The sequence below is a fragment of the Malus domestica genome, chromosome 13, assembly GCF_042453785.1.
Source record: "Malus domestica chromosome 13, GDT2T_hap1".
Taxonomy (NCBI): domain Eukaryota; kingdom Viridiplantae; phylum Streptophyta; class Magnoliopsida; order Rosales; family Rosaceae; genus Malus; species Malus domestica.
Window position 1 is genome coordinate 22,323,153 of NC_091673.1, and position 24,348 is coordinate 22,347,500.

The 24,348-nt window shown below is 36.3% G+C and overlaps 1 protein-coding gene across 4 annotated transcripts; it reads right to left on the reverse strand.

Moving 5' to 3' along the window:
* Positions 1 to 16,980: 16,980 nt before the first annotated feature.
* Positions 16,981 to 23,001, reverse strand: LOC103453661 (uncharacterized). Of its 4 annotated transcripts, none has more exons than XM_070811003.1 (7): positions 22,854 to 23,001; positions 22,435 to 22,527; positions 21,849 to 21,971; positions 21,642 to 21,731; positions 21,060 to 21,209; positions 18,395 to 19,992; positions 16,981 to 18,124 (listed from the first exon to the last, which is right to left on the reverse strand). In XM_070811003.1, exons 1-7 carry the CDS (start codon positions 22,914 to 22,916, stop codon positions 17,200 to 17,202), a joined length of 3,042 nt encoding a protein of 1,013 aa, XP_070667104.1. In that variant the 5' UTR covers positions 22,917 to 23,001; the 3' UTR covers positions 16,981 to 17,199. The 4 variants fall into 4 exon arrangements, with proteins under 4 accessions (XP_070667104.1, XP_008391443.3, XP_070667105.1 ...); XM_008393221.4 differs by having other exon boundaries at positions 21,849 to 21,983; XM_070811004.1 differs by having other exon boundaries at positions 21,849 to 21,987.
* Between the last annotated feature and the right edge of the window lie 1,347 nt (positions 23,002 to 24,348).

Below are 24,348 nucleotides of genomic sequence, written 5' to 3' on the forward strand. Positions count from 1 at the left end.
ACACACATTCACAGGTTTCATTGCATTGATCCATCTTTGGTATCCCTTGCACCATTTCATGCTTTTGCAGATTTTGTAAGCTTGTCATGTTTAAATGACCAAGCCTCTTGTGCCATAGCTTCATAGAGCCTGTCACACTTGCTTTCCTTGCCACTTCCTCTAGGTACTTCAACATAAGAGGAAAGCTTCTATTTTTCTCTTCCACTCTAGTCACTAGGTTTGATAGGGACTTGTCATCATAGATCTGGACCACAATTTCCCCAAAGAGTAGGAAATAGCCATGCTTCATTTGACCTACACTAAGTAGATTCTCATCCAATCCAGGCACTAGCATCGCTTCCCTTATGCATCTTCTTCCTTTCTTGGTGTTGATAACCAGAGTTCCTCTTCCAGTGGCCTTGATAATGTTTCCATCTCCCATTTTCACTTTTCCAGTGAAGTTTGTGTCAATGTCAATGAGTAATGACTCATGTGCAGTCATGTGGTTGCTGCAACCAATGTTAATGTACCAAACTTTATTGTTTTACTCCATTTTTTCACTAAAAGCACAAAACATATTTGCTTCTTCCTCCACTTGATTTGCACAGTTCACTTGCTGCACATTCTTTGATCTGTAATCCTTCATGATGTGCCCGAACCTGTTGCATTTATGTCACCTAGGTTTGTCCTTGAACCAATACTCTCCAAGATGGAATTTGTCACAGTGCTTGCATTGCTACTTGATTCTTAGACCTTCATTTGAGCAGCTGCCTTGGTTAGGTCTAGGGTTTTGATACCCCTTTCCTTCCCATTTCTTGTTCTTGCCCTTCCACTGTGGTTTTTGCTTGCTTGCACTAGCTTGACTACTAGATCCAACATTAAGTGATTGAAAAGCTTTCTCAGGTGCAAAATCAACATGCCTCTCGGCCTTTGGTCAAAAGCTCTTAAAGATGCCATTACATCTTGCACATTAAGAGTTTCAGTGATTTTGGTTTGTTCAATGACACTCACTATTGAATCATATGGTTTAGTCAAACTAATCAACAGTTTTTGGATAATTCTTTCATTAGGTAGTTCCTCACCATATGTTTTCATCTTATTTACAATATCAAATAGCCTAGTAAAGTAGTCTTTTAACAGCTCATTCTCCCTTATTCTTGTATACTCGAAATCTCTACTAAGGGATTGAAGTTTTACCTTTTTTACTTTGGTGTCTCCTCTGTACTCTTACTGTAAAACTTCCCAAGCTCCCTTTGCAATCTCTTCATTTGCTATTCTCAAGAAAATGGTGTATGACACAGCAGCTTGGATGATTCCAAGTGCTCTAGCATCCTTCATCCGGTTCTGCTTCAGTGTTTTAAGTTGTGTTTCTGTGAGGTCCTCCTCTAGAGAATCGACCTTCATCTCAGGTAGTTCATACTCGTATTGAACCATATCCCATAGATCATAGGACTTGAAAATGGTTGTCATTCTTATTCTCCAAAAGTCATAGTTTTCCCCATCAAAGATTGGAGCTTTTAGCTCACTGTTACTGCTAGATCCCTTCATTTGCAGGGTTGTTTGTTGGTTGTTGTTGAGGACACTATGTAAGTGTTCCCAAAGATCTTAACTTGCACAGATTACGACCAGAAAGTTGTAAGATCATAAACTAAGCTCTGAGGCCATGATAAAGTTTGTTAGTTTAGGTGTTTTGGTTAGTTAGTTTGGATTAGTTTCTTTGGTTGAACTTGACAGAGAATGGAGAGGACTTTTGGAGTGTGTTTTACGACTTCAAAGGCTGTGCAAAAATGCAGCAACAACACTTTCATTAAGTAGTGGAAATCTTGTAGGGTATGGTGCATTGCCATGACCCATACTTGTTTAAAGAGTGATTGACAAGAGGCTTAATAACCATTTCAGCCTTACTACTCCAGATTGAATCCTAGCCCTTCATTTGGGTTTTAAGTGATCTAATATGGAGTGTACACTTGTCACTCACACACTCCCACATACATTTAAATTGAAAAACTAGCCGTTGGAGGCTAAAACCCTTTCTTCTTCTTTCTTCTTCGACGCAGATAGAAGCCATGCTTGAGAGCTCCTTGTTGCCTTCGATGCTTCAACTTCAAAAGTTATTTAGCTTCCAACATTGCCAGACAAAATAAATAAATAAATCTCGGGTCAAAATGATTTTCGTCACCAAAGACTTTAGCCGATGGAAGTTTGTCAAGAAAGATTGGTTGTGCAAAACTCTTCGCTTGAAGCCTTTCCCGACAAAAACACAAATTCGTCAGGTGAAACAGGGTTTGCCTGACAAATAGAGCCTTCAGGTAAACGTGCATTGGTTGGCTTGACCCGACGAAATTCTCTTGCCCGACTATAAGGTTTCGTCAGCTCACACCAAATTAAATAATGTCAAACACCTTGACCCGACCAAATTAAGCTTATACGCAATTAACCGAATTGTACACAGAAAGAACATATAAAAAGTAGCGTTGGTAGCGTTACAACTCACTTGGTGCTTCTCTGCTTCCTTTAGAGAGAAAGAGAGATGTGGTATTTGTTAGTGTATAAGTGTATATGCTGAAATGTAATAAGAGTTAAGCTTAAATGTTAGCCCTTGGATCACAGTCCAAGTGTGTAGCTAAGATGTAATCTTAGAGCAAGCAAGAGATTAAGACATGTGTCATCACCTCATAGGGTAGATGAATGAAAGGTCAGATTTTAAATGATGTAATGAAAGGAATATTTTTTCCTTAAAAAAACGGTTTAGTAAGTGCACAGTGTGTGCGTGTTAATTACATCAGAAATCTGCTCATTCGTTTCTTCTTCGAGCTCTAGTATTCTCTCTTCAGATATCCTTTATCTCTCTTGTTCAAGCTCCATTGTTTGTTGATATTGAAAGAATTACATACTAGATAACAGTCTGTATGCTAACATGGCCTCAGAGCTGTGTTCGATCAATTGATACTGGGCGTTTGGATCTGTGAAGAGAGCTACCCAGCAACTCAAAGCTGCGATCGAGTTGATTGCGATCTGAGTCTAACATGGCAGGATCGGGTAGTGGTGAGGTGAGAGCACCAATTTTCAATGGTGAAAATTATGAGTTCTGGAGTATTAAGATGAAGACCATTTTCAAGTCATACGGATTGTGGAATCTGGTTGAAAGGGTTTCGATGAATCAGATCTGAAGAAGATTGATGAATCTGAGGCGAAGAAGAAAGACAAAGAAGAGTCTAGTGGTGCTGGGAGGATGACGCTTGTTGAGGTGCTCATGAAGGATGCTAAAGCTCTGGGTCTGATTCAGGGCGCTGTTTCAGATGAGATATTTCCCAGAATCTCTCATGAAGAAACTTCAAAAGGCGCATGGGACATTCTGCAGCAAGAATACCATGGTGATAAACAGGTTAGAAGTGTTAAATTGCAAGGTCTTCGTAGGGAATTTGAATATACCCGAATGCGAGATGATGAATCACTTTCTGTTTATCTTACAAAACTATTTGATCTGATAAATCAAATGCGGAGCTATGGAGAGGAATTATCTCGAGAGAGAGTTGTTCAGAAATTATTAATCAGTTTGCCATCAGCTTATGACTCTATCTGTTCTGTTATTGAGCATTCGAAAGATTTGGATGTGATTGAGGTACAAGAAGTGGTGGCTTCTTTGAAGAGTTTTGAGTTAAGGATTGATAGGCATTCTGAAAATAAAACTGAGAGAGCATTTGCTAGCCTTAGTGTGAATCCCAAACCAGTTAAGTTTACTGGAAATCAAAATGCCAAGTACCATAAGAATTGGAAGGACAAAGGCAAGAAGTGGGATAACAAACCCACAGATGGGGCTAGAAATTCTTGTAAGCATTGTGGCAAGCTACATTTTGGTGAGTGTCGATTCAAAGGCAAACCAAAATGTTACAACTGTGATAAGTTTGGTCATCTAGCAAGGGACTGTAATAGCAAGAAGGCAGTGCAACAGCTTAATTATGCCACTCAGGCAGACTCTACACCAATCATGTTTTATGCTAGTAATCAAACTAATACTAGTGTAAAAGGATGTGAAGATGTATGGTATGTAGATAATGGGTGTAGTAATCATATGACTGGAAGGGAGGATCTACTGGTTGATATTGACAAGTATGTGACTGCAAAGGTTGAAATGGGTACTGGACAGCTTGTTGATGTAACTGGTAAAGGAAGTCTTATGGTTGAAACTAAAATAGGCAAGAGATATATCAAGGAGGTTATGCTTGTGCCTGGATTGAAAGAAAATTTGCTCAGTGTAGGTCAAATGATGGAGCACGGTTATTACTTGGTGTTTGGAGGTCATAAAGTAGAGATCTATGATGATAGCTCATATTCCAACTTGATTGCCAGAGTACCAATGAAGGGAAATCGAAGTTTTCCAATGAAGTTACAGTCTGGAATACATATTGCCTACAGGGCAAGTGTATGTCCTTCTACTGCTATGTGGCACAGAAGATTGGGTCATCTGAACATGAGCAGTTTGAAATTGATGCAGGAACAAGAATTGGTGGTCGGGTTACCGGAGATCAAAGTAATTAAAGGAGTGTGTGAAGGCTGTGTTCTTGGCAAACAATGCAGAGAAGCATTTCCAAGAGAAGCCACTACTAGAGCATCACTTCCTCTTGAGCTTATACACAGTGACATTTGCGGACCAATGCAGACAACTACAACAGCTGGAAATCGATACTTTCTCACTTTTATAGATGACTGCACCAGGATGTGTTGGATTTATTTTCTAAGGCATAAATCTGAAGTTCTCAATGTGTTTAAAAGGTTCAAAGCTACTGTAGAGTTGCAGAGTGGATATAAACTGAAGAAGCTTAGGAGTGATCGAGGAGGTGAATACACCTCAATGGAATTTAACAGATTTGTTGAAGATGTAGGCCTGGAAAGACAACTTACCACTCCATACACACCACAGCAAAATGGTGTGGCAGAGAGAAAGAACAGAACCATCGTGGAAATAGCTAAGTGTCTTATGTTGGAGAAGAAGGTTCCACTTGAATTCTGGGCTGAGGCAGTCAATACCTCTGTGTACATTCTGAATCGATGCCCAACCAAAGTTTTAAATAAGACAACACCTTTTGAAGCTTACAGTGGGAGAAAACCAGGAATTAAGCATCTAAAGGTGTTTGGTTCACTGTGTTATGCTCATGTACCAAGTCAACAGAGACAAAAGTTAGATTTGGCAAGCAAGAGATGTATCTTCTTGGGGTATGGGAGTTGTGAAAAAGGTTATAGGCTTTATAACATTGAATCTGGGAAGGTAATTGTTTCCAGAGATGTTGTATTTGATGAAGAGGCATGTTGGGATTGGAATGCACAGAAGGAAAGCAGTGTGAGTATTCAGTTTACTGAACTGTCGGAAGAAGAACAAAGGCATGAAGAGAATGTTTGTGATGATGACACACACTGTGAAATTAGTGAAGAGCATGTTGTGTCAAGCTCAGGTCCTGAAATTTGTGATCAAAGAGGAGTGACTGACTCACAGGATGTTGATCACACACCTCTCAAGTACAGAAGTGTTGCAGAAATATATGAGAAGTGTAATCTGTGTATTATAGAACCAGAGTGCTTTGAAGAAGCTGTCAAGGATGAATCCTGGCAGAAAGCTATGGAAGATGAAATTTCTATGATTGAGAAGAACAATACATGGGATCTTGTTGATAGACCTTTTGATAAACCAATCATTGGAGTCAAATGGGTTTATAAAACAAAATTAAATCTGGATGGTTCTGTGCAGAAAAACAAAGCAAGGTTGGTTGCAAAGGGTTATTCCCAGAAGCCTGGAGTCGATTTTAATGAGACTTTTGCACCAGTGGCAAGGCTTGACACTGTGAGAACTTTGGTGGCCCTTGCTGCACAGAAAGGTTGGATACTATTTCAGTTAGATGTAAAGTCCGCATTTCTAAATGGAGTGTTGAATGAAGAGGTATATGTAGATCAACCATCTGGATATGTCATACAAGGCAAGGAAGACAAAGTGTACAGACTTAGGAAAGCTTTATATGGTTTGAAGCAAGCTCCAAGAGCTTGGTATGAAGAAATAAACTCTTATTTTACAAAGGCTGGATTTCACAGAAGCCCGAGTGAAGCTACACTATACATCAAGACATCTCACAGTGGTATTATCATTGTGTCACTTTACGTAGATGATATTATCTACACAGGAAGTTCAAAGGAGATGATGACAGAGTTCAAATGTGAGATGATGAAACAGTATGAGATGACTGATCTAGGAATACTTCATCACTTTCTTGGTCTTGGAGTATTGCAGACAGACAATTACATTTTTTTGCATCAAAAGAAGTATGCAAAGACTTTACTTGAGAAGTTCGGACTTCGGGACTGCAAGCCTGTTGCAACACCATTAGCTGTGAATGAAAAGCTTTCAAAAGAGGATGGAAGTGATCTGGCAGATGAAACTCTGTACAGGCAAATGGTGGGAAGTTTGCTATACTTGACAGCAACAAGGCCGGATATCATGTTTGCAGCAAGCTTATTAGCTAGGTTCATGCACAATCCTACCAAGAAGCATATGGGGACATCCAAGAGAGTCTTGCGATACATACAAGGTACTGTGGACTATGGCATTGTTTATAAGAAAGGAAAATGAGCAGTGTTGGTTGGTTACTGTGATAGTGATTGGAGTGGAAGTGAAGATGATATGCGAAGTACATCTGGTTATGCATTTAATCTTGGTTCAGGTGTGTTTTCTTGGGCTTCAATCAAACAAAGCAGTGTTGCTCTTTCAACTGCTGAGGCAGAATACATTAGTGCAGCAGAAGCCACTGCACAAACCATCTGGCTAAGATTTGTACTCTCTGATTTTGGGGAAGAACAAGCAGAACCAACTCAGTTATTATGTGATAATACTTCAGCAATAGCCATATCAAAGAATCCGGTTCATCATCACAAAACTAGACACATTAATCGAAAGTTCCATTTCATCCGAGATGCACTTCAAGATGGTGAGATTGATCTGATATACTGCAAGACTGAAGAACAGGTTGCAGATATATTCACTAAAGGTTTGGCAAGGGATCGGTTTGAATTTCTGAGGACAGCTTTGGGAGTAATTTCAGCAAATCACTTAGAAGGGAGTGTTAGTGTATAAGTGTATATGCTGAAATGTAATAAGAGTTAAGCTTAAATGTTAGCCCTTGGATCACAGTCCAAGTGTGTAGCTAAGATGTAATCTTAGAGCAAGCAAGAGATTAAGACATGTGTCATCACCTCATAGGGTAGATGAATGAAAGGTCAGATTTTAAATGATGTAATGAAAGGAATATTTTTTCCTTAAAAAAACGGTTTAGTAAGTGCACAGTGTGTGCGTGTTAATTACATCAGAAATCTGCTCATTCGTTTCTTCTTCGAGCTCTAGTATTCTCTCTTCAGATATCCTTTATCTCTCTTGTTCAAGCTCCATTGTTTGTTGATATTGAAAGAATTACATACTAGATAACAGTCTGTATGCTAACAGTATTTCTGTATTAATTTTTTTAGCTAGCTGTGGGATGTGTTTGGAGAAGAGGAGAGGAGGGTATATAAATAGAGCCTTCTCTGTCAGGCTCTCTATGTTTAGAGAGAGAGGGAGAGTAACGACACATGATTTCGATGCATCTTTGCTCATCTCCCTCTGATGACAAAATAGATAATAACTCAATGTGAGCTGGTCAGAAAGCAGCTTAATTACCAGAAAACCCGAAAGGAGAACGTCATGGGATACAAAACAAACTGGTTTCTTCAGATTACTCCTTGGGTTGGGCAACATCACATGAGATGCAACACTTGTGATCAAAGTACATGACAAACAACAATCGAGGAGGGTATTACGCGAAAGATAGTTACAACAAATCAGTAGAAATAAAGAATAAAATTGATCTATTCTTCTTACAAGGAGGTGTATTTATACAAGGAGTACAGGTAATAAAATCGGGATAAAGTGGGAATACCAAATTACACTAATTATGCCTAGAATCCTAATTATATACAAAAGTAGGATATGCTTGTAATCTCTCAGTGGATTTATTCAATTATGAGCTTAAAAGATTTTAAAAGACTTTACAAATTCAAGAATATTCAATTAAGATTTTAAATGAATCCATAAAAGGGCATGGGAATTCAATCAAAATTTTAAAGTAGTTCATAAAACTCCATAGAAAGCTAGACGTATTCAATCAAGATTTCAAAGTAGTTCATAAAATTTTGTGTGTATTTAATTAGTAAATGATTTTAAAATATTTTAAGAAATTAAGGATTTTGGTAGATTTAGAAGAATTTTAAAGTGTATTTTAGGCTTTAGAAAATCAGGCCTCTCCCCCTAACATTTTGAATGAACTCACAAGGAGTTCGAAACTCCACTAGAACTCCATTAAACTTTACAGTTTAGAACTATTTTAAAAACCTGCAGGCGTCCTGTTTCACACGCCAAGCGCACCAGTTTCTAGCACATCTAGTTGCGTCTCCTTTTAGCATAATGTCGAAGTGCCCCTTTAGGCTACCCGGTTCATGTCACAAGATAACACAGGAGTAGTGTTAATGTTGACAGTCCAGATGAAGTCGTGCAGAAATAAGATCGAGTGAGTGCTCGGACCTACACCTGCAACTTGACAATGAACAGTCATGGTGGTGTTTTGAGCCAGGTCGTTAAAAACAGTCATCCGATAATCAGCCTTTGAGCTGTAGATGGATAGTGAGAGCAGAAGAAGGAAAAAGCCTGTCACAGGGTTCATCTTGGTTATACTATTTCAGAACCCTAGCTTGATGAAGATGCTTAATCAGATGGTTATTGGAATTATTCCATGCATTAGTCTTCTTCAAATAGAAAAGCTTTGTGAAAGAAACCTATTAAGTGTTGGACGTACCTCATTAAGTGCAGGTGTTTGGACTTCCAAGGCCTCATTCATGCATTATTTATGATTATTTTCATAGTATGATTTGATGCTTGTAGCTTTTGTATTGGCCATTGTATCCATGGATGGCATTTTTCTATGCATTGGTACATGCATGGTAGTGGTGAGTGAATGGTTTAGTTATCATTCTCGGGAGGTTTCCACAGGTGGCTATAAAAGGATAGGCTTTGGCCACATTTTGGCAGAGCTCAGCTTGGATTTAGGCATAGTTTGGTATTGTTGTGCTTTAAAAAAAAAAACCGTTTTTGCTGTGTTATGAGAATAAACAGTTGTACAATAAAGTTGTTGAGTATTTGGTAAACATTTTTTTTTTGTGAAAGTTCTTTTAATAATAAAAAAATTGTGTCTGAGGTATTTGGTAAACTTTTATATAAATTGTTATAAATATGTTAAATGACTAAAAATGATATAGTATTTAATGTGATAGGGTTTTTATCATAAATGATCCCTGAAATTGATCCACCTCATCAAGATGGTCTCTGAAATTGAAAATCAATTAATGTGGTCCTTAAAATTAGGTGTTGCAAATCAATGTGGTCCTTCCATTACAATTCTGTCAAAAATTCCGTTATGTGCTGATGTGGCACACAAGTGGGTCCCACAATGTAATTAAATATCACCATGTGGATTAAAAATATTTAAAAATTAATTAAAAAAATTATTTTATACAATTAAAAAAAAAAGATGATTGTTCATCTTCTTCTTCCCCTCCTACCCAGCGACTCACCATTAACGAATCGAACCAAAGGCCTCTGGAGGCTCACATCGAGCTTCCTCAGAAGCTTCAGCACCGCTTCCCAAAACCCAACTTCCGCCGCCGCTTCTCCTTCTTCGTCTTCAAAGAAACACAAGCAGAAGAAAAAGAAGAAGAAGATAAACCTTTTCAAGGTAGCCCAGTTTCTTCCCAACTGGGGATTGGGGTACCGAATGGCTAAGACCCATTGGGTCAGCGTCTCTTACCAGATTACCAAAATCAATCTTTACAAGGTATTGATTGCTATCAAATTTTCCTAGATTTTGCTGGGTTTTTGGGCAGGAGGGGAAGAAGCTTCTTCTTTTTTTTCTTTTGTTTTTTGTTTTTAATCGTATAAAATAATTTTTTTATTTATTATTTAAATATTTTTAATCCACATGGCAATATTTAATTACATTGTGGGACCCACTTGTGTGCCACATCAGCAAATAACAGAATTTTTTACAGAATTGTGACGGAATGACCACATTAATTTGCAACACCCAATTTAAGGGACGACATTGATCGATTTTCAATTTCAAGGACCATCTTGATGAGGTGGGTCAATTTCAGGGACCATTTATAATAACATCCCAATGTGATATAATAATTGTCAAATGGAATAATGTAGGGGCATATTGTAAATTTTGGAAAGTATGTGGGGGTATACTTGCCATTTAAAATTTTCATTAAATAGACACTGATAACTATGCTTTGAAAATAAATAAAAAACACTATTTTTTAGAAGCATGGTAGACCCTGCTTCTGCTTTCTATGCTTTTCTACTGTCATTTTTTTTTTATAGAAAAATCAATAAAATTATAAGGAGTGTCCACGTGTACAACCAGTCTACATACAATAAAAAAGAAGAGCTCTATAAGCACCACTAGGGATACTTCTATCCCACACATGAAGGTTTTGAAATCTAAAACCCGCATCCGTGATCGTCTCCAAAAAATTTACCTCTCTAAAGATATGGCTCCAAGAGATGTCCTCAAGAGCTTGCCAAGAGTTTAATGTCTTCCATAATGTTTTTTAATCTCCAAGGAATTGAGCACCATCCAAGTATAAAGTCAAGAGAAATTTTATTTAAACCCATATAACATCTTTCTACACCCAATTTAAATTATAAATGTCAATTATCTTTTGTACCTTATTGCATAATTACGATCAAGTACAAAGTGAAATTAATAATAATACTAAAATTTATCAACAAACCTACACATTATAATTCAACCCTATCACCACTCCTTGTTTATCTTTCGTTCCCTCGTGTTTCATCTTAACCCTTCTCTATCATCATTCACTCTCTCCTCAGCTCCCCAACAGCAGCATCTTTCTTCATCACCCTCACTTTCCTTGCCTCTAACACTATTCTTGCTGTCATGTTCACCACGACACAATCTTTTCGAATGCAACCGATTTACCATGACGAATTACCCGAAAACCTGAAAATGGTTATACAAGAATTGGATGTTCCTGCATTGGATATGTTCATATATATGCACTGCCGATCCGTACAAGGAGCCACCAATGAACGTGGTCAACACGGTTCGAGTCTCTTTGCCATGAAAACAATTGAAGAATTTGGAAATGGATTGGTGTGACCAGTTAGCTAAAGAGCTCACGGTGGGAAGGGGGGACAAAGGACCTAGAATGCTTTTTGACGAATCTCTTTGAAGACAAAACTATTTAATTAAAGATTTTATTTTGTAGATACTTGTAAAGATAACTTTACATTTTGAATTGGGTTTGGAATGGTAGTTTTAGACTTTTAGGTAAAATATTTGGATCTAAAGAGATATAAATTCTTTAATTAAAAATAAGGAGAAATTAGGTTCTCATCCTTTCTGTTGCTACTCAATTGATTAAAATCCTATTCATTTTCAATTTTTGATCAAGGTCCTTAGGTATTAATAACATCATTAATTATTTCAATAATTTCTAAATATATTCATTTAATGTTAAAAATGTTACAATTAGTATATTTATATTTATTACTAAATTTTTTATCATATATTTTTAGTTTTAGTTTGTACCCATTTTTAATTTGTAATTATTTTTTAATTTGTACCAATTTTCTTTTCAGTTTTAATTTGTACCCATATATTAATTTCTTTTTGTACCCATATTTTTTTAAAGTTTATTTGTATTTGTACCCATATATTTTTTTTATTTGTACTTTTTATTTTGCTAAATGTACCCATGCTAATTATATGTACCCATTCATGTAAAACTTTTTAATCTTAAAATGTACTCATTCTTAAATATACCAATTTGTTATATGTAAAATGTACCATTTTTTTTATATAAAATATATTCAATTTTTTTCTAATCCATTTTTAAACTTATATGGGTACATTCTTTTTTCTTTGATTTTAAATTGTATCCATGTCAAGTTTAATCGAAGAAATTTACTAATGTTATTAAGCCTAATATCTTTTTTTATTTTGTGATTTTGAAGAATGTACCCATGTTTTGATACAATAATATTTTTGGTTAATTTTGATGAATGTACGCATGTTATATACACACACACACACACAATAGTATATTTATATTTTAATCCCACAAATTATAGTTTTTTTATTTAAAATCTCATTTATATAAACAACTAAAATTTCTAATTTTTAATTTAAAAATTATTGTAACATACATCGAAATAAATTATCACATTAATTTCAGGGATCTCAATCAAAAATTAAAAACCAACAAGGTTTTAATCAAAGAATATTCATAATTAAGGACCGCATCCAAAGTATCCCTAAAAATAATTTGCATATATAGAGAATAAGTTGGATGTAGAAAGATGTTAGATGACTTCAAATAAAATTTCCATAAAGTCAATCACAAGTTTCAATTCTCCTTCATTCTGAATCCTCTTAAAACCCCGGCATCTAGCCATCCAAAGAGCATCTCGCAGCGCAACACATTCTGCAACATTGTTAGAATTTTCTCCCAAGTTCCTTGCCCCAGCAAGAATAGGCCTGCCATTTTCATCCCTTACAACAAAACCAGTAGCAACATGGTTATTAATTACTGAACCATCAAAGTTTATTTTAAGGTTCCCCCTATTCATATTGTCAAAACATTTAGAATCTTCTTACTGGGCTATGGGCAACGGTATACTACAATTTTGTTGACAATATCTTGATCAGCGAGGTTTGAAAGTGCTATCTATGCAAGCAGTTATTGTTAATGAAATTACTAACTTTCAGATTTGTATCTATGTTATTGATTTGTCTATCCTGCAGAAGATTAATTAGTAGGAAAGGAAAAACTCAATTATGGGTTCAAAAGAGAAACTCTTGCCATTTCCCACTAACCATATGCATCCTTTTTCAATAATATGCCTAGCATTTAAAATTCCTCTTGAGAATGTTTTTGTCTGGTTTTACAATTTAGGAAAGCATCATTTCTTAAGTACTTTCTTTTGACAATATGAACCCACCAATTCTCATCCTCGTTAAACACCCTTCAGCCCAGTCTTGCTAGGCAAGCGTTATTAAAATGATGGGTAAAAGACTGTTTACTACCCTCATGTTTCGTGGTTTTCAACATTTAGTACATCATGTTTTTTTCGTCTCAGAGTCATACCTAAAGTGTAAATTTTGGGACAGTCTTATACATCCGTTAGTCAAACTGTTAAGTTTTTCGTTAACTGTGACGTGGCGCACTGACTGGGCGCCACGTGTCATCCACGTTTTTTTTTTTTTCTTTTCTTTTCTTTTCTTCTTCCTTCTTCTTCTTCTTCTTCTTCTTCTTCCTCCGACTGTAACTTTCTTTTTTTGTTTTTTTTTTTCTTCTTCCTTCTCCTTCTTCATTCCTTCCTACTTCCTTCCCTTTCTTCCCCTTCTTCCTTCTTCTTCCTTCTCATTCTCCTTCTTCTTCCCGAATCTGGGGAAGCTTTTTTTTTTTTTTTTTTTTCTTCTTCTTTCTCTTTCCTCCTTCCTTCTTCTTCTTCTTCCTCCGAATCTGCCCAGATTCAGTTTTTTTTTTTTTTTCTTCCTCCTTCTTCTTCTTCCTTCCCCTTCTTCGTTCTTCTTCTTCTTCCTCCGAATTTGGGGGAAGATGAAAGTGTTTTTTTTTTTTTTTTTTTTTGAGGAAGAAGAAGAAGAAGAAGGAGGAAGAAAAAATTACAGTCGGAGGAAGAAGAAGAAGAAGAAGGAAGAAGGAGGAAGAAGAAGAAAGAAAGAAAAAAAAAAAAAACAAACTTCCCCAGATTTCGGTGGAAGAAGAAGGGGAAGGAAGAAGGAGAAGGAAGGGGAAGGAAGAAGGAGGAAGAAGAAGAAAGAAAAAAAAAAAAAAACAAACTTCCCCAGATTTCGGAGGAAGAAGAAAGAGAATGAGAAGGAAGAAGAAGGAAGAAGGGGAAGAAAGGGAAAGGAAGGAGGAAGGAAGGAAGAAGGAGAAGGAAGAAGAAAAAAAAAAAAAAAAAAAAGAAAGTTGCAGTCGGAGGAAGAAGAAGAAGAAGAAGGAAGAAGAAAAGAAAAGAAAGAAAAAAGAAAAAAAAAAAACGTGGATGACACATGGCGCCCAGTCAGTGCGCCACGTCACAGTTAACGAAAAACTTAACAGTTTGACTAACGGATGTATGAGACTGTCCCAAAATTTACACTTTAGGTATGACTCTGAGACGAAAAAAACTTGATGTACTAAATGTTGAAAACCACGAAACATTAGGGTAGTAAACAGTCTTTTACCCTAAAATGATTACTCTTCCTAACACCTAAGCCTCCCATACTTTTAGGGAGACAAAACTTATCCCAAGCTATTCAATGGTTGACGTGAATTTGGAGTCGAATCATGACGATGGTAATTGGGGCCGAAATTTAGGTTTTGATCAGTTGGAAAATTGGGATCTGACTCCGTTTCTTTAGACGATTATCTTGAAATTCTTGAACCATTTCCATTTTGCGCAAGCAAGGCCTAAAGTTGTTCAAGAATCACATCTTAGGTTGCTTTGAAATCGGTTTGCGTGGCCTTGAATTTTTTCACAAATCCGTCAGTCGTCAAATTGGAAACACGAGACTCCATGGATCTTCGAGACGCTTGACGAGTCTAGATCCATGACGCTTGACGAGTCATACACTAAGAAAGGATTTGAGAGAATCGAAGTACTAGCTCGATGCCATTGTTAAGGCCCTCACTTATAAACCTGGCATTTCGTGTTGTGTTTTTCGTGTTCGTGTCGTTTTCGTATCATACTCAATATCTTAAAAGGTCGTGTCGTGTAACACCTGTTAAAATAAACGGGTAAAATGACCCGACCCGAAATCGACCTGATAATATTAAAAGGTAATATGACCCGACCCGTTACCCGTTAATGAAGATATATTTAAACCAATAAATAATCAAATGAAAAACATAATACTAAATAAGTATATACATACCATATTGTCACATCCAAAACATAAAAACGCATTTTTCTTTTAAGTATATTTTCACTTACCTAAAGTCTTTAATAGTTTTTTAATTAATGTAGAAGTGTAAAAAAAATATAGAAAAATATATAAACGCTCGTAATGACAAGTTTTACAACTTTCATGAAGAGCTTAACTTCGAAATTGGCCACTATAATCATATAAATCATAGATCAAAATTTAACCGTTGATTGTTGTTTACATTTACACTTCATTGTTCTCATCAAATTTTGTTTTTTCAGATTTTCTTTTTTGAAAACTTGATCTATTAGAGGATGCAAGAAGATGAACGGTTTGGATTGTTGATATTATATTCAGAGTTTTACGGTTAGTGAAAATATTGCTTGATGTTTATAAAGTTTCTACAAACTATATGATATCGACTCATATTTCAATTAATCGTAAATATTGAAACATGATATCAAAGATCTGAACCGTTCATCTTCTTACATCCACCAGATGATTATGTTTTCAAAAAAGAAAATTTAAAAAAATGAAATTCAGTAAGAAGAATAAAACGTAAATAGCAATCGACGGTTAAATATAAATTTAAGGTTTATGAATTATAGTGTTGGATTTCGAAGCTGACCCCTTCATGAAAGTTGTAAAGTTTGTCACTATGAGTGATTTTTTATTTTATTTTTTACATTTTTTACACTTCTACAATAATTATTATTAATTTTATTAATTTTTCCCTCAAATAAAAAACATTATTCATGACGGTTTGGAGGATTTTAAAAATCTAAACGATAATGTAAGCGTAACCATTATCCACTCGCGGAGGAATAATGATGAATCACGAGTATTTATATATTCTTTCACATTTTTCATACTTGTATGTATGCCTATACAAATACTATATTAGTTTATTTTAATTTTGGACAACATGTTAAGTAAAATTTATCCTAGTAATGATAATAAGGAACTCTCATAATAAAAATAAATAATAACTAAAACTTTTTTTTAAAACTTATATAGAATAATAATACAAAACTATATATTTAATATATAATATATTATATATATTAATATGGCTATTGTATTTTATAATAAATATTTAAGTAATTAAACTTTAAAATTATCAAAATAATTTTTTTCTTAATGGGTTACCTACGTGTTACCCGCGTGTATACCCGTTATTAACAGGTTCTTAACGGATCACCCGATAATGACCCGATAAGTTATCGTGTTGATCCGAAACCCGTTATTTTCGTGTCGTGTCAGAAACTACCAGGTCTACTCACTTACCAAGAAAGAGGAATACCCCTAAATCGAAATATCACCTTTTTATTGACTAAACAACTTTTACAAAAATATACCCTTCATCACTTAGAATTTCTATTTTATACAGAAAGTAACCGACTCACTAACTAAACAACCAGCCAAAATAGAATTTAATTATAATTTCTATTGATATGTTGCTGACACGTGGCATCATATCAGTGACAATGACCTAGATGCACAAAGCTAGGGCTCTAGCCACTCAATACCACGGTCTGGTAGTATTCATTTTCGCTTAAAAATGAAATGTCTTAGGTTCGAATCTTGTAAATGGCGAATTCAATACCAAATTAAATTGTTCATTGTGTGGCTTAACCGAACTCCCCCTCCCCTTAATGTAAAAATATCGATGTACTAAAAAAACACCCAATCGAAAAACCAAAATAAAACCACTTCTCGCACAAATAGGTTGAGAGTTTGAATTAGGGTATCTTTGGATAGGAAGGTGCAGCAGTATTTACCAAACGAGTTTTTCATTTTTTGAAAGCTAAAAGTATTTACCAAACAAAATTTTCATTTAAAAAAAATGATTATCAAATGAATCTCCAGCTTCATGATTTATCGTTTTGCTTCTCGGTCTTTGATACTAAATGATTCAACTTCACACATATAAGCTTCGAAGAAGGGTAAACAGTGGAAAGATGGAGGATGCAGAAATTTGTAGCACTATAATTTGTGTAGATTCTATCTCTTAGCGTTCAGTTCCATCCGCTGTAACACAATGCACAACGGTTTGAGTTAAACCACCAGGTTCGACTCCTTTACCCGCGGCTTGACAATGAACATTCACATTCAGGTTCGTATTCGACCCACATCATTAAAATAGTCACACGGAAATCGGCCATTAACCCGAAATTGAAAATGCAACCTAATCACTACCAGCCAGGCCAACTAGTTGAGAAATTTCATCTTCAAGGCGAGAAAAGCTCGTCAAGAACTTGTCGTGAAGTTCATTGGAGCAAAATTGCATTTGCTGCCACTGGGACAGACCATCAACAATAACCTTCATACCACTCTCTAGCAATTCCATTCCCTTCCTAATTCCATCCGGAAGTTTCCTTTTCTTATTGGTTTGCTTCCCGCCATTGATCTCCGTTTGCTTTTCACAGTCGATTTCCATGTTGTCACGTTCTGAAGTATCCACAATGGTATCTGAAATCTTCTGAAACATTTCTTTCAGAGTTAGACCCTCCCTCGCAAGCAGACCAAGCTGGTCAGAACAAGGTGTCGTTGTAAGAAGCGCTGTTTCCTTCTCGAGATATATCTTAAACTCAGACATGAATCTCTCCACAGTTGCCTCATTTCCAGATTCTAAATCATATGAAAGCGCTGCAGTCTCCGGCACAAATCTCCAAAGCTCATTGCAACCAGTCCGAGCAGAAAAGTATCCAAATGCTGTAATAGCCAAGTGAATAAATGCCCAATGCCGTTCACTCAACAACATGTGATACAACTCCCAGAGAGTAGAGATCTTTGCACTTTCATTAGTTTCATTGATTTCCATATGAGCAAGGCCTGCCATGAAAAGAGCCAGATTTGGTTTGCATTCATACAATTGTGTATCAGAAGCTGCACCAGATCCTGAGATAAACAGGTTTTTAAGCTCAAAGATTACTTTCTCCATTTCGTCAGATGCATATAGGTGCTTCATTTTTGAGATGATTACCAATGTTTCACTCAAAAGCTTACGGTAGTGGTCCTTCATTAGTTTGTCTGAAGACACTATGTAGTTATGAATGATAGAAACTAAAAGCTTCAGAGTCTTCACATCGATATCGGATATACTGATCCGGCTACAGGAGAAGGAAAAGCTTCATTAAATATACCGGTTAATGAATGCAAATACAAAAGGTAGACAATAAAGTGAAGAAAAAGATTTAGCCGCGGTTTTGGAAATGGATAGAGAAAGGAAAGCACCCACAAAAGAATATATAAAAAAGCAATTATGAATAGTGATGTTGTCACACTGAAATTATTCAAGCAGTGGATGCACCAAAGAATAAAGTTATTGAACCAAGAGTAGAGTTATTCAAGAATGCATAAAAAGGTTTCTTGTTACTTACAGAGACTCCAATGAAGCAGACAAAGCAAACACTGGGACACCAAAAACACCGGAACCAGAAGATCTCATAGATTTGTCATCAAAATTTTCAATGAAGACATAGTAATCAGTAAGGATTCTTTGAGTTGCAATACTTTTCAACTTGTCAGAGAGTAAATTCAGTGGAAATCCTTCCATGAATAAGGCTAGACATATAACTGATGACGACTGAGTTCCCTCATCACTAACAATGGACATGTAAACCTGGTCTACGATAGATGGTGAGCCAAAAGTAAGAAGCATGCTGATTGATCTTGCCAATTTTCGCAGAGCAGAACCAGGTACAAGAACTGATTCAGAAGATGCCACTAACTTCAGTAATGAGCAGAGTTTACCAATAATGCCACTCACCGTCCCTGGATCAGCATACCGCAGCATAAAGCACCAAAGTTCCATCACAACCTCCCAGCAAAGGAAGTGAGGATGAAATATATTCTCAAGAAGGAAAGCCTCCAACTCCCTCCAAACAGGAGTCGAAGAGACCACAAGCATGAAGATTTCCAATGCATTCAAAAGTGAAGAAAACATAGGCTGCCAGGCAACTACCACAGTTTCTCCAGAACCATATAACACGGGAACTTGCAAAAGCAAAATGGAAGAATATACCTCTTCATCAATTAATATATCCAAGAACCAACCAAGCTTTCTAGTAATCCCAAGTTTTACATCTTCTTCAAGATCAACAGAAAATTTCAACAAACTAAGAAATAACGAAACACGACCAAGCAACAAGGCTCTTTCTCCAGGCAATGCTTCCCCAAATAAAGAAATAATTTCATCCAACGAACTTATCTTATTAAATTTACTCTTATCTCCAGAGCTAGTATCTGTGTAGCTTCCTTTACCGAACAGAGAATCTAGAATCTCAACCTTGAACTCCTGCTTCACTTGAGATGAATTCAGTAACGAAAATAGTAAATCCAAGGATGCTTTCTCCAAGAGTTCTACGAAAACTTCAGCGGCGGTTTTTAACAGTTTTTCATTGCTCAATGAAATTTTGAAGGTTGAGATCATCAGGATGCAATTTGTTATCTCCCTTTGTAACAGATATGCTTGACACGGATACAGGGTAGATATTTTTATTGCATTAATCAGATAAAAATTTATTGGAAGAAATGTCTTCCTAGCTTCTGTCACTGAAATGGCATCATTCAAAGACGATGACCAAGCCTCAGCTGCGCATTTTAAAGATTCATTGACCAGTGAGATTAGATTTGAAACTATATCAGCTACATTCACCTTTGTTGCGAATACCCCCTCACCAAGCTGAAGTAGACTGACTACACCTTTCCATGTAAAATTGAGAACCTTTACCAGACTGCCTCCATTATTAGCAGCAACAACGCCTATCTCACACAATTTTTCTATTGTATACTTTATTACAGTAATAACGTGATTCATATTACTGACCCCTTCAAAATGCGTTCCAGTTTTGTCCCTCTCAAGCTTTTCTTCCCAAGACTCCCAATTTACAGCTCGAGCATATGCTCCACATAGTCTTATTACAGCATCAATGACCTCCAACATGACCTTTCCTACAGATTCAAATGGCTCAATTCTCTGCATTTAGACGTTAGAAAGGCTCGTGTGAGACGTGAGCAGTGTTTTAAAATATATAATAATTAGGTTCAATAAAACGTAAATATATATTACACCAACATGTAAGTCACATGTCAGTGAAGGAAATTAAGGCAGCCAAGAAGGATTCTCCTCCCTCATATCAGAAGTTCAAAGATGAACATCAAACTCACTCACAACATATGTACAAGTTTTCCATAAATAACAATATACGAGCACAACTTTTTTGCGCTTGAATTGTTTAGTCATGAAACTTTGGTCCCACATTTGTCAAATTGCCATTTAAACAGTTACTGAAAATGTGCCCTACACTTGATATGCATCAGTCGTGCACAAGTGCTCAATGTGCCTCCGATTTGCACAAGTTAGTGAGAAACCATAAGACTGGGTCAGATATGAGTGGGGGATGAATTATTAACAGATCCAAAGATAACAAAATACTGTATGACCCATTTTAAAAGCACAGGGTCCATTTAATAAATATAACAGGTTTCTCTGTCTGTTATGGAGAGCGGATAATTCAAGGTAAGTTTAAGTAGTTTAGGAACTTAAAGAACAAGATATTTCTAAAACAAACAAATAGCTACGTAAAATTATTTATGGAATCCCTAGGTATATTTGAGCCGAACTCATAAGCTATAAGATATATTCAACACTCTAATACCCAGTCAAAATTCCCAGGCACATCATTGTTGCCTTAATGTTAATCTTAGCTTCTTTCGTTATATTAAACATCAGAAATTCTCTAGTCCTGATTCCTGACTCACAAAGTACTTAGCAGTATTGGATTTGGCAAACCATTTCTTAGGCTATTACGAAAATTCATTCCACAAAGAAAATATTTATCAAGTAATATCCAATTCAAAAATGTCCAAAAGAAAAATTTGAAGACATCGTTTTCATTAATCGTTTTGTAGTGTCTCGAAGTTGTGACCTCTTTGAAAACAAAGTAGTACATAACATATTTCTAGTAGATAAACTAAGGTTCTTATATTAGAATAAATTATCATAAAGATTAGCACAGGAAACACAGTGCAATTAATAAGTACCTTAATCTCTGATATTGAATCTTTGATCAAGTTTAACTGTTCCACTAAGAATTTCTCAACAATATCCATTGACAGCTTGTCAGTAGAAACAGGAAATCTTGCCAAAGCTGAGAAACTAACACCAGAGAAGCTCAGAAGATCCAGAAGCAGCTGCAAAAATAAGTACAAGAAGAAGAAAACTGAATTTTTACAGGACAGTTGGTGCGCCATGCAGCAGACAGATGATGTAAGCAGGTCATGCATGTGCTACTTAATTTTCTTGTGTATATACTAACATCTGTCATGGGAAATACCAGCAACAAAAAGAGTGAAATGTTGCACATGACAACGCGTCAATAAACTTCAGAACTAAGCCCATTAAAGAAATAAACACCATATACAGCCTCGAATAAAAGGTATGGCTTGGTTCAAGAGTAAAATGGAAGCTAATTGTAGACATTCCAAGACAAAATTTTCCAATCATTTTTAACTAGGGAGAAGTCTCCAAGTATAGAAATCTGTCAAATTAGCATTCAGGTTAAGACAAAGGATGTTTTCTTTCTGCAAGCACAAAGAAAATTGACAGTCTCCACTATTCTATACCTCAAAGAACAGATTGTCGTGCTCTTCCTCTTGAGACTCCACACTCGACATAAGAGTCATTTTTAGGTGTTTACCACACCATATGTTAGCCTGACAGATAAATAATCCTCAAAAAGTTAGAATTTTAGATACCCTGGTCCCATTGAGGAATAAGAAGAGTACACCCTTGCTTTTAATACAAGCACACTGCATGAAAAGGCATATTACCTTGGTCCCAAGGGCAAGGAAATGTGCTAGAGCGTTGGATATGTCAGATTCTAGGTGTTTTACAGCCACGTGTAATATAGCCTTGTTTAACATGCACTGGCTTACATCCAAGCAAGTATACTCCTCCCAAAATGTCAAGCTTGTTGTTAAGAATAACAATGAACAAATACAAAATATGGCGAACTGGTCATGAGAAGATAGCAAATCGAACTATGACCATTTGTATCTCTTAGCAATTTCATGTCCTACAACATTGCATGAAACAACACATACAGGCCATCATAGACGCATTGAAAAAGTAATCGATCACATGCCAAAGCTTTTGTCATAAACCCATAACAATGTTTATGCAGCAATATCGATAATAAAAACCTCCAGCGGACATTATTAAAATCATTCCTCAGATTCTCTCTGAATTTGGGTCAACAAATGATTATGCAATGTGCCTGAAAAGTAAAGGTCCTTTAAAACGAAAATTTACATCTCCATCGCAATCATTTCATAATTGTTAAACATCGAACGAAATATGATATAAATTAAACGAAACATATTATTAATAAAATGTAAAGAGCATTGAATTGGATACTGTGAGACATTTCGCAAGGGATGCCAATTCAGATTTCTCTGTAATGTTCAACTCACCAAGCTTCCCCAGTAGTTCAATACGATTCTCCACTACCTGCGGAACACAAAATTTTCAATCCACGTTAAATAAATAGTAAAAACGTGAACTCAAAACATAAAAACAAAAGTAACCTCATCAAATTCTTAAATTAATGCACACAAAATAATAACTATTCAATATTTCCCAAAGAAATTGAAAATATTTAACGATTTTATAAAAATCGAGTTCAAATTTTCGTCACACTACTATGAAAACCCTAGCTGAACAGTGCAGGACCAAAAGCTGAGAGTGAGAGAAACGAGAACGAACTAGAAAATGGAAACCCTAAGGTTAAAATTGAATTCAGTGAAATTGGGAAATGGAAAACTGGAATTGCTTACGTCCGAGGATCTAATGGCGTCTTCTATGCTCTGCAATTCGCTGCTTGAGCTCCCTCCTTCCATCTCTCTCTCTCTCTCTCTCTCTCTCTCTCTCTCTCTGCTACTGAATTTTGGTTTCCCGCCTTTTTGAAAGCTAAACAGCTAGCGCAGAGGACTGTATTTACCAGTTATTTTAGATATAAAAAAATATTGAGACTATGGGCCTTTTGGTGTATGGACTAAAGCTAAAGAATTGGGCTTTGCTTATGGACTTTATCGTAGATGGGTCCATTCTTTTTTTTTTCTTTTCTTTTTTTGAGAAAGTATGGGTCCATTCTTAAAGGGGCCGAGTTGAAGTAGGTCAAGAAGAAGGGGCAGCTCATTCCACTCTTAATCAATGAGTTTGTTGTTAATTGTTTGGGGGTAAAATTGGATTAATGGTCTTGTTTGGAAGATAGTTCATGTGGTAAACAAATTAAGATTTTAAACCCTTGTGGTAAAACCCATCACCTTCCCCTCTTTATATATATTCTTAAAGCCAACTTTCTCTCTTCTCGAACTCGCTGTTAGCAAACCAACGTTCAAGGTCGTTCCCATGTCTTTTCTCCCAACAACCCACCCTTCTCTCACACTCTCAAGGCCGATTCCTCAGTTACGTTGTCTACAATCTCTAATTCCATTTCACATGGTGGCATCAGAGGCGGCGTTAAGGAGGAGCAAAATGTGCAATCGCATAGGGCCCAAAATTTGAAGGACCCCCAAAAAATTTTGGGTATCTTATATTTATTTTTTGAACAAATGATTATTTATACTAAGGGGGTGAAAAGTGGGCTAAACCTTACAATGGGCTAGCAATAATGCGGTTGAAATTCGCTTTTGGCGAGAATCAAACTTAAGATTTCTTACTTACAAGTGAAGAGGAATATCACTAGACCGTAGTACTAAGTAGCGATATCTTATATTTATATGTAATAATGTTATATATTAAAAAAAATTACATTTATTAGCACTTTAAAATCTCATAGTGCACTTCTTATAAGTGTAAATTTTTTTCTTTCTAAATATAAAAATTTGGGGTGCACATAAGAGATTAGAAGTGTAACATTCCACATCGTCTAGGGGAGTGTATCCTATAAGCCTTATATGTATATTCTCATCTCTACTTAGCACGAGGCCTTTTGAGAGTTCACTGGCTTCGAGTTCCATCGGAACTCCGAAGTTAAGCAAGTTCGCGCGAGAGCAATCCCATGATAGGTGACCCACTAAGAAGTTCTCGTCTGAGTTCCCAGAAACAAAACCGTGAGGGCGTGGTCGGGGCCCAAAGCGGACAATATCGTGTTATGGCAGAGTCAAGCTCGGGATGTGGTGGGGGGCCAGGCCGAGATGTGACAATTTGGTATCAAAGCCACTCTGTCGTTCAGTGCCAGTGTGCCGACGAGGACGTCAGGCCCCTAAGGGGGGTGGATTGTAACATCTCACATCGCCCAAGGGAGTGGATCCTGTAAGCCTTATATGT

What these genes read in the sequence shown, in the direction of transcription:
- LOC103453661 (XM_008393221.4), bottom strand. Translation starts at nt 22,916, where the DNA reads ATGGAAGGAGGGAGCTCAAGCAGCGAATTGCAGAGCATAGAAGACGCC. An exon ending in CCCTTGCGAAATGTCTCACA is followed by an intron (nt 21,984 to 22,434) that starts GTATCCAATTCA and finishes ACAACAAGCTTG; the next exon opens with ACATTTTGGGAGGAGTATAC. An exon ending in TCCTTGCCCTTGGGACCAAG is followed by an intron (nt 21,732 to 21,848) that starts GTAATATGCCTT and finishes TTTATCTGTCAG; the next exon opens with GCTAACATATGGTGTGGTAA.